General features: G+C 55.8%; 1 protein-coding gene across 1 annotated transcript; it reads right to left on the minus strand.

Moving 5' to 3' along the window:
- Window positions 1-222: 222 nt before the first annotated feature.
- ACP4 (acid phosphatase 4) lies at window positions 223-4588 on the minus strand. The gene is made up of 11 exons (XM_041746487.1): window positions 4396-4588; window positions 4220-4324; window positions 4060-4146; window positions 3049-3195; window positions 2670-2768; window positions 2449-2544; window positions 1564-1696; window positions 1400-1482; window positions 814-938; window positions 417-595; window positions 223-338 (listed from the first exon to the last, which is right to left on the minus strand). Exons 1-11 carry the CDS (start codon window positions 4507-4509, stop codon window positions 223-225), a joined length of 1284 nt encoding a protein of 427 aa, XP_041602421.1. The 5' UTR covers window positions 4510-4588.
- Window positions 4589-9381: the final 4793 nt, after the last annotated feature.

Here is a 9381-nt window from a genome sequence, read left to right on the forward strand (position 1 = left end):
CGTTCGCACGTGTCTGTACAACGTAAACACATGGGCCACATGTGCAAAGTGCCCTTAATGCAGGCCTACACAACTGCTTGCCACTTCCAGGCCAGGGAGCCCTCCCCACATTTCCCACAGAAATGGGCGCACACAGTAAGTCTCGGAAGCCAAAGCAGCAGGTGAGCAGACGTGTTGGAATGCAAGGCCAGCTGTGGGAGAGGGGGTGCCTGGTTTCCCAGCTCACACGGGGCCCCCCAAGGCCCGCAGGCAGCTGGGTCTCCAGGCTAGCAGGCCCAGCACCATGCTGAGTGCTGCCAGCACTGCCACTGCCCCAGCCAGCAGGGGCACCACAGTGGCTGTGGGGAGAACATGGGAGTGTGAGTCTTGGGACTGGGGTCCCCCCACGCTCCCATCCCAACGCCAATGGCCGTCACCTGCAGGGATGGCAGGCTCATGGGAGCCATGGCAGGGGACCCCATGAGCCGGAGGCCGGGCCGGGGCGGTGAGCTGGCGGAAGCGGCCTAGTGGGCAGGCGCCTGGGCACCCGGGAAGGCTGAGGGGCAGGGGCAGGCCGGTGGAGTCGTTTCGGTAGAAAAGAGAGATGGTGATATTCCTGGAGGGAGACAGGAGGTGGTAACACCCAGGCCCCTCCTTACCTTCCCCACCACTGATCTAAACCTGAAAGAGTAGCCAAACGGAGACACTGGGCTCCTGCCTCCTCACCTGTCAACTTCCTGCCATCCTGCACAAATCCCCCTCCACCTGGGACGGGATCTCTCTTCTTGAGACAGTTCTGTCCTGCCCATTCCCAGGCGCCACCCCCCCCCTTACCCTGCATCTTCGTCCGGGTCCCCAAGGCGCCTCCGGAATTCAAAGCCGAGGCAGGCAGCATACGGTGGGGTGTGCCCATCATAGAGACCCAGGGCTCCCTGGAGGGCCAGCAGAGTGCTGTCGTGCTGCAAGTGGATCCCAGGGCTGAGACAGGGCTCCTCTCTGATGTCTCCTCTCTCCTGATCTCTAGACTTGTGCATCCAGCTGCCTCCCAGATGTCCCCCCGATCTCTTAGGACCAACCCACCTCCCAAATCGACTCACCCTGGAGGCAGTCCCACCAATTACAGGGAATCATTTAATGAACATTGGTCAGATAGATGCAAAAATGTGATGGGGCAGCTTGATTAAACAGCTTGTCCTTCCAGAAGAGCTAATTTATCTTACAACCCCATCACTTCCCTCCTTTCAGACTGTGTACCTCTAGTGTATGGTCTGAGAGTATGGTTTGGAGATATCAGTTACCCAAGGCAGTGGGCTGAAGTTCCATTGAGACCACCCCACCAGCTCTTCCTCACCCACATTGCTATCTGCCATCCCCCTCATCCCTGTGCCCAGAGGCACTGCCTCCCTTCCCAAAGACTCACAGCTGAGTACATAACCATCTTGAGGGGCAGTGCCAGGTGCTGGACCCGAGAGAAGTTGGCAAGAATGGCATCCAGCAGGATCCCTGAGAGGGCAAGAACAGAGTGCTGAAAATCCCCCAGAGGAAGGCGCTTTGGCCTCCCAACCTCCCAGCCCCACATCTCACCCCCTGTCAGCTGGGCCTTCTCAGCTGCTCGGGGTGGACCCACGTGGGCCCCAATATCCAAAGCTGAGATCTGGGCTAGGGTCCGGAGGACATTCGGGGAGGCCCAGGATGGGAGGGGAAGACCATGGGCTTGCTGGAGAGAGACAGAGAAGACAAAGTGACCAGGACATCCCGAGCTCCCCTCACACACCCCGGGCCTGCGCTGTCCGCCTTAGCTGCAGTCCTCTCTCCTACCCTTCCCCCGAACTCCTCGTGCTCGGTCTGGAAGCACTGAGCTTAGGAATTTATGGCCAATAGCAATCATTAATTAACAATAATGACCATCACCCCACAGCCCAGGAGCCTTCATGCACGGAGCCAGAGGTGTTTCAAGCTTCAGATGCTTTGGAATCTAGAAGGGCCCCATGGTGGCAACACCATCTCCCTCAGAACACATCCAAGCGGGGGCTGAGCAGCCCCCTTAATTGCACACCTTGCTATTCCCACTGTGCAAGTAGGATAATTTTCACAGAATGGGGTAAGCAAAGACTATCTGAAGAGCATCATGCCCATTCACGTCAGCTCCTGCTGCTCAAATTTTGGTTCTGGGAGCTTCCCCCCAAGAGACCAGGAGAAACTGCAAACATGGAGCCTCAAGCCTCCCTGCAGGCCTCACTGTGTGCCGGGCACTATCCTAAGCATAGCCTGTGGGTTGACCTGTTGTGATCCTCACAGAAGCCCCAAGGGGTGCTGATAAGGGTGTTGTCATCTCCACTGTGCAGATGGGCAAACAGGCACCAAGGTTTAAGTACTCGCTTGAGGGAACGCAGGTAGTGAGCAGCAAAGCTGGGATTTGAATCTCAGTGCCCTTAATCATTGGGCTGGGGGGTGGGGCGGTGGGCTCACCTGGCACATCAGTGTGTCCAGAACCTTCCACGCCCTGCGGAGTGGCTCTCCGACCAATGACAGCCCCGTGTAGTTCTCAAGGTGAGTCAGGAAGTCCTGCGTGCACCGGGCTGGATGAGTCTGCCGGGACTCCTCGCCCATCCCTGTCGCACCCCCCATGCCCACGTACCCACTCACCCCACACCCTTCCCTACCCCAGCCTGCCCCACGGCCCCGCTCACTGTCCAGCCCTCCAGGGCAGTCTGGTACTCCGTAGCTTCCGTGGCCTCTCTCAGCAGCTCATGGTATCGAGGACAGCTGCGTGTGGGGAACCTCAGCAGCTGGGGAAAACTGAGGCTCAGAGGGGACAGCATGACTGGGACCCCACAGTCACAGCACATGGGGAGATGGGGCTCTGAAGCCCTCCTTGTCCAGATCTCTCTCTTCAAAGTACATGGTACCCCCCCAACCTGGCTGTACAGCATGGGGATGGTGGCTCACCCTGCCCAGATAGCTCTGCGTGGGGAGGGTCTCACTTGCTCTCAGTCACTGGCTTCCCCCGCCTCAGGGGCTCTGTCCCCTTCAAGCCTCCCACCCCCGGCACCTGTCCAGCCCCCTGACCTTGTCCTCGGTCACCGGCACCGTGTGCACAGGGATGGGTCTCCAAGCAGCCTCTGGGCGCCCTGGGGCAGCCTCGGGAAATAGCCCCGCCAGGTTGGCCTGAGCGCTCTCCAGCGTGCGGTCAAAGTCGGTGCTGCGAACATACACCTGAGGTGGCGGGGAGAAGGCAGGCAAGGGGACTCGTGTTGGGTCGGAGGTTGGTCAGCTGCAGCAGCAAACCAAAAGCTTCGGGTTCAGTTCAGGGTCAAAGGTTGGGTGCTGGGAGTCAAAGCTCAGGGTGAGCTTTGACAACCTGACTTGCCGGAGTCAAGTGTCTGGTCTTGAGTGTCTGGTCTTCTATAGCAGAAGGTGGGATCAGGGGTCAGAGGTCAATTTCAGGAGCCATCGGGTTGGAAGTCAGAAGTTGGGCAGACGTGGGGTTCAAAGGGATCAGTTGCATCGATGAAATAAAGGAAGATCAGAGTTGCTAGTGACCAGAATTTGGGGTTCAAGTTTAGAAGGACAAAGTGGGCCCAGGGGTCAGTGCCTGTCTCTCAGGGGTCAGGCGTCAGGAGGAACAATCCTAATCAAGGGATATCCAAAGACAGAGGAGGACACAGGAAAGAGAACTCAGATTTGATGGAACATAAAGATAAAAGATTAGAGCTAAGGAGGGCAAATTAAACCGACAAGGGTCAATGTCCCAGCCAGGCAAGTTTTGGAGTTAGAAACCAGAGGTGAGAGGGACTGGTTGGAGTTGGTGGGAGTCAGAAGACAGAGATGGAGGCCAGAAAGTAAAGTCAGAGTTGATAGAGGCCTGAGGTCAGAGGTGAAGCTTGATGACTCCTATTTAGATGGGGTCAGAGGTCAGCATAAGTTAGTTGATGGTTTGGAGGTCAGAGATCAGATACGGGGTGCAAGTCAGGTTGTTGGAGCTCGAAGGCCAGAGGTAGAAGCCCACAGCGAGTGTTGGGGGCAGTGGAAGTCAGAGGTGAGAGGTCAGGAGGCCAGGCGGGTCCTCGTTGGCAGTACCTCCTCCCGCCGATACTCCGGGCTCAGAAAGGCCTCGTAGCGGCTCCTCAGGAAGCGTCCCAGCTCCAGCTGCTGGCGGACCCCCTCCTGAGGATGGAGCGAGCCTCAGCGGACCCCCTCCCCACCCTCCTACTCCTCACCCACACCCCTAGCTTCTCACCGTAGTCAGCTGGCCCAGGCCTCTCGGCCACAGAGCAGTGATGGCCTCCTTGTGTGGGTCGGTGGGGTAGGAAGCCAGCGGGGCCCGGTCGCCGTGGCGGAACACCTGAGGACAGGGCCAGGTCAGGGCCGGCCTGGGGGAGCTGAGGGGCCAGGCCGGGGCAGGGGACACCTCACCACAGCCACAAACACCAGGGGTCCTTCTGTCAGGGCTTGGGGCGGCGGTGGCAGCAGCAGGAGCAGGAGCAGGAGAGGTCCAGCGGGGAGGCCCCAAAACCCTGGCCTGGCCATCTCCAAACAGCCCAGACGCTGAGCTCAGCCCACTGTCTGTGCCGCAGCCCCACCTGCTCATTACCCCTGCCTCAGCACCCCCCGGAAAAGCAGGTCCTGGCATGCCTCCCCCAGGAGCCAGGGTGGCCTCCTGGGATCCAGCTCCCCCCAGGGCCTTTGACGGCCTTGGATTAGCCAGTGGATTAACGTGTTTCATCCTCACTCTACCTCTGTCAGAGGTTGATATGGTTATCACCATCCCCATCATGCAGATGGGGAAGCCGAGGCACAGGGGGGTTAAGTAATTTGCCAGAGGGAGCATAATAAGCAGAGGGTGGCAAAGCTGGATTTGAACCAGGGGCCCTTAACCTGGGTGCAAAAGGAGACCGAGACCAACACACATACCCAGACCCACATTCCAGACACATTCTCTGCTTTCTCCTCCCTCCCCTCAGCCCAAGTTCTGTTTTTTCCTATTCTCACCCCTTCAATGTCGGAGTTCTTTGAAGCTCCCTTGGGCCTCTGAGAGATGTCACCTTTCCCCAGTGTCACCCACAACTGGCCCAAGCCAGCATGGCCCAGTGGTGGAATGCCCAGATCCTGGATTTGGATAGGCTGGATTCCAATCCTTTTTTTTTTTTTAATTTTTATTTATTTATGATAGTCATCACAGAGAGAGAGAGAGAGAGAGAGGCAGAGACACAGGCAGAGGGAGAAGCAGGCTCCATGCACCAGGAGCCCGACGTGGGATTCGATCCCGGGTCTCCAGGATCGCACCCTGGGCCAAAGGCAGGCACCAAACCGCTGCGCCACCCAGGGATCCCTGGATTCCAATCCTAGCTTCACTGCTTATAAGCTGTGCAACTTTGGGCAAGTCACTGCACCTCTCTGTGCCTCCTCATTCATAAAATTCATAAAACAGGAACAAGTGCAATCTGTACGTCAGAGTTGCTTTGAGGATTAGTGAGTTCCAAGGGCAGTGTCACCCCGTCCGATCTTAGCTGGGAACACGTGTGCATCCAGCAACTCAGCATTTTAGCCATCCTGCGCATGTCCATGAGTGACAGAGAGGGCAATCAGTATGCATTTGGGGATACCAGAGTATTTAGCGAGTAGGCAAATTTGCAAAAATGGAATGAGGGCATTGGTGATGACATGGGGTTTGAGACAAGAGCCACTCATTATTTCCCTCCCAGTTTTGGTGGGTGGCGACTTTGGGAGTGGCTTAGCTAGTGGCCTTGGCTTAGGGTCCTCACCAGATCATAGTCTGTGGGCTGGGGCTACAGTCATTTGAAAATTTCTTTAACTTTTTTTTTTAAGATTTTATTTATTTATTCATGAGGCACACACAGAGAGAGGCAGAGACAAAGGCAGAGAGAGAAGCAGGCTCCCTTCGAGAAGCCCGATGCGGGAGTTGATCTCAGGACCCCGGGTTCACGACCTGAGCCAAAGGCAGACACTCAACCACTGAGCCACCCAGATGGCCCTCATTTGAGAACTTGAGTGAGGCTGGAAGAGCTGCTTCTAAGCTCACCAGCGTGGCTGCTGGCCAGGGGCCTCAGCTCCCCACCTCCTGGCCCGCGCTGGCTTCTTCCACAGGAACAGTAGTGTCTTTTGTAGTCACGCCCCCAGCAGTCCCCAACACTATTTCCAGCCTAAACTGCTTCGTTTTCACAGAGCAGTTCTGTCCAGTGAGGGAGCGGCCTACAGGGGCATCGATCACCAAAAAGTGAGAATCACAGCATGGCTGTCTCAGTGTCTCATCCGTGGCAGTGGCAGTGTGCTTTAAACAAATAAAGATGCCTCTTCAGGGGCACCACAGCATGGCTCACTGGCATGCTCATTCTCTTCAGCCTGCTTCCTGAGTCTCCCCAAACTCATAACCCCCAAGGTTATGGTATTGGGAGGTGGGGCCTTGGGAGGTGATTAGGTAGTGAGGGAGGAGCCCCCAGGAATGGGATCAGGCCTGTCTTCAGCTGGGTCTTTGCTCCCTGCCCTCTGGATAAGGACTGGGCCCAGCAGGAACTCTGAGGATGATTTGCCTAAGGTTACTCCAGTCACAGGTGCCCTAGTTGGGATGCAAAACCGTCCAGCAGGACGTCCTTGCGCTGCACCAGGCTGCGCCCGGGCTCCCATCTCTGGGCGTCTCTCTGAGAGCAGAAACCTGAAGGCAGAGTGTCACCTCATCCGACCTCATCAGGGAATCCGTGTGCAACCAGCAACTCAACATTTTAGCCGTTCTGTGCATATCCAGGAGTGGCCGCGAGAGGGCACCGAGTATGCACTTTGGGGATGACATAATTTAGCAGTAAGCGAATTCGCAAACGTGGAATTTGTGGGTCATGACATTTGATGGTACTTGGTTTTTCTCCCCTTATATTTCCAGGAAGTTGGTTCTAAAGACCTAATGGACAGAGAGTTAGATGTCTGTGACACTAGTGGGAGGACTGTTGAAGTCTCTGGCACTGTCCCTAGGTCTGTGCCCCACAGGTGGGGAAGTTGGCACCACCACCGCTGCCACTGCCCCCACCCCCAGAACTGGTGACGAGACTCTGTAACGCCCAGTCCAACTGCTGCTTCTCTCAACTTTGTGTCTGGCAGACGCTGAGGTAGGAAATTTGACCTGGGCCACCTGCAGGCTTCCAGCCTCCCCCCTGCTCCAGTACACTGATACTCAGAGCTGACTCAGTGCCTCCCCTGTTCACACCCTCCCATGCCTCCCCAGCACCCTGGGGTGGGTAGGTGGGGGACAAACTCCTCAGTGTAGCGATGGAGGTCTGGATTCTCCAATCTCAAATGTTCCAATCTCAAGTTCAGATACTGCATGTAAGATTCTGCACCCCCAGTGTCCCCTCTACCCAGAATGCCCTTCTCTGGTCACCACGGCCACCATTCTGGTCTCCCAAGCAACCCCTCTTAGGTTCTGGTGGCTGATCTGTCCTCACTGGCTCAGAATCCAGGAAGGGAAGAGGAAGGTCAAGCAAACACAGAGCTCAAGACCATGACCATGAACTTTCAGGAAGTGAGGAGGGGGCAGTCTGGCAGGGGGAAGGAGGCTGGGAAGGAGGGGAGGGAGGGAGTGGGTCTGACCTCTGACTGCTCCCCGCAGAATGTAACCCTGGCCATAGCTGTATTCACCATCCTTGCCTCCATCTACTTCTTCAACAAGGTGAGTAGGAAGAGGGTGGGGGATGGGCTGAATCTGTCTCTTTGGCCCTCACTGTATCCAGTTAGCCTCTCCTCCTTCCCCAAGCCTCTGTGTATCTCTGTGTCTTCCTCCCTTAGGCTCAGCAATGAGAAGACAAACACAGGACACCTAACCCAAGAGCATTCTGCCCTGGATCATGACTCTGGCCTCTGAGACCAAATAAATGGACTGAATCAGCACATCTCGTTCCATCCCTGGCTGGTGCACAGGATCCCCAGCTCTGTTTGAGGGACAGATCTCTGAGTCAGAGGAAGGAAAGGCCAGGAGTCCAGTCTCCTGGGTGTGAGGAAGGAGGGGGCTAGAGCCCTGGACTCTGGTTTGAGACCAGGAGCCCAGAATCTGAGCTGGGTTTTGAGGGATGAGTAAGAGTCTTTCAGGAGCAGTTGGAGAAGAGGAAGGACATTTGAATTTTGGGTGCAAAAGCACAGAGCCGGGGCGGGGGGAGAGCTGGGCTGATTCATTTGGTATCAACACAGATTGCTGTGTACTTCAGATATATTCCATCTCTCTGAACCCTGGCTTTCTTCTCAGTCAGGCAAAGGTGAAAATCTTTGTCCAGGGGGCGCAGGGGGTCACAACCAGAAAAACTCAAGATCAAAGACATGAATGGGATTTGTCACCTGCAAAAAGTTTGTAGTTATCATCTCCATTGTTCTATTGTACTAACACATCTTCCTCTTTTGTTAGAAAACTCCTATTCAATACCCACTTGTCAACCGCCCTTCCTATGGAAGGGTCTAGACCTCCAAACAGTCTGTTACCAGCTCCCTCACTCCCCACTCCCTGCCTTCATCCCCAGTAGACGGGAGTGCCCTGGGTGACAGCCTGGCCTTTGGTTGAGCTTCCTCCGCCTTCTCATCTGATAAACCATTTCATTTCCAGTCAACAGCTGAAAAGGCAGCTCCTGAATAGGGTGACTGAACATCTTGGGCTTCTCTGGAACGACCTACCACGTTCGGAACGGGTTTATAGCCTCACTACAATTCTGCAAACACTTTGGGCCGGTTGTCGCAGCGTATTTGGTAGTAGCACCCTCTTTCCTTCTCAGAAGCGGCCTGATTTAGAGGCTGGTCCAACGTGCGGGAGGCCCTGGTTGCAGAACTTCGAGCAACCACACAGGGGCGGTGTGGGACCACTTTCCCAGCCAGAAGTTATTCGGCCGAGCTGTTGGGGGGAACTTGGCTTCCGTAAACCAGAATTCCGCACCTTCCTTCCCTGACCCAGGGTTTCCTCTCTCCCCGGACCTTCGCCTTGCTGCCTGTCTCTCTCCTTCAGCTCTCACAGAGGTCCTTGTACATCCAGAGCTGACTCTGTCCCTCCCTGCTCGCAGCCTTCCCGTGGCCCCTCCGGGTCCCCGCACAACCCCAAGAGTCCCAGCCCTTCAGCCTGACCTTGGAGACTGTATGCCCTGACTCCCTCTCATCTTTTTTCTTTTCTTTTCCTTTTTTTTTTTTTTTTTTTTTTACATCTCACATCCTACCACCTCCACCCGACTACCAGTATTTGCTTAACCGCATATAACTCAGAGATAGTAAAAAAAAATGCCATTCCCCAGTGCCTTTGCACATATGTGCTGTGCTATACTCCCTGCCTGGAGTGCCCTTTCCAGCCTCTACTCTGTGCCAACTCCCTAAAACCCCTCCTGCTCCAAGTGTGGCTGCCCACTCTCCTGGTTCTTCGCGGCT

The sequence above is a fragment of the Vulpes lagopus genome, chromosome 2 (assembly GCF_018345385.1).
Source record: "Vulpes lagopus strain Blue_001 chromosome 2, ASM1834538v1, whole genome shotgun sequence".
Lineage (NCBI taxonomy): Eukaryota > Metazoa > Chordata > Mammalia > Carnivora > Canidae > Vulpes > Vulpes lagopus.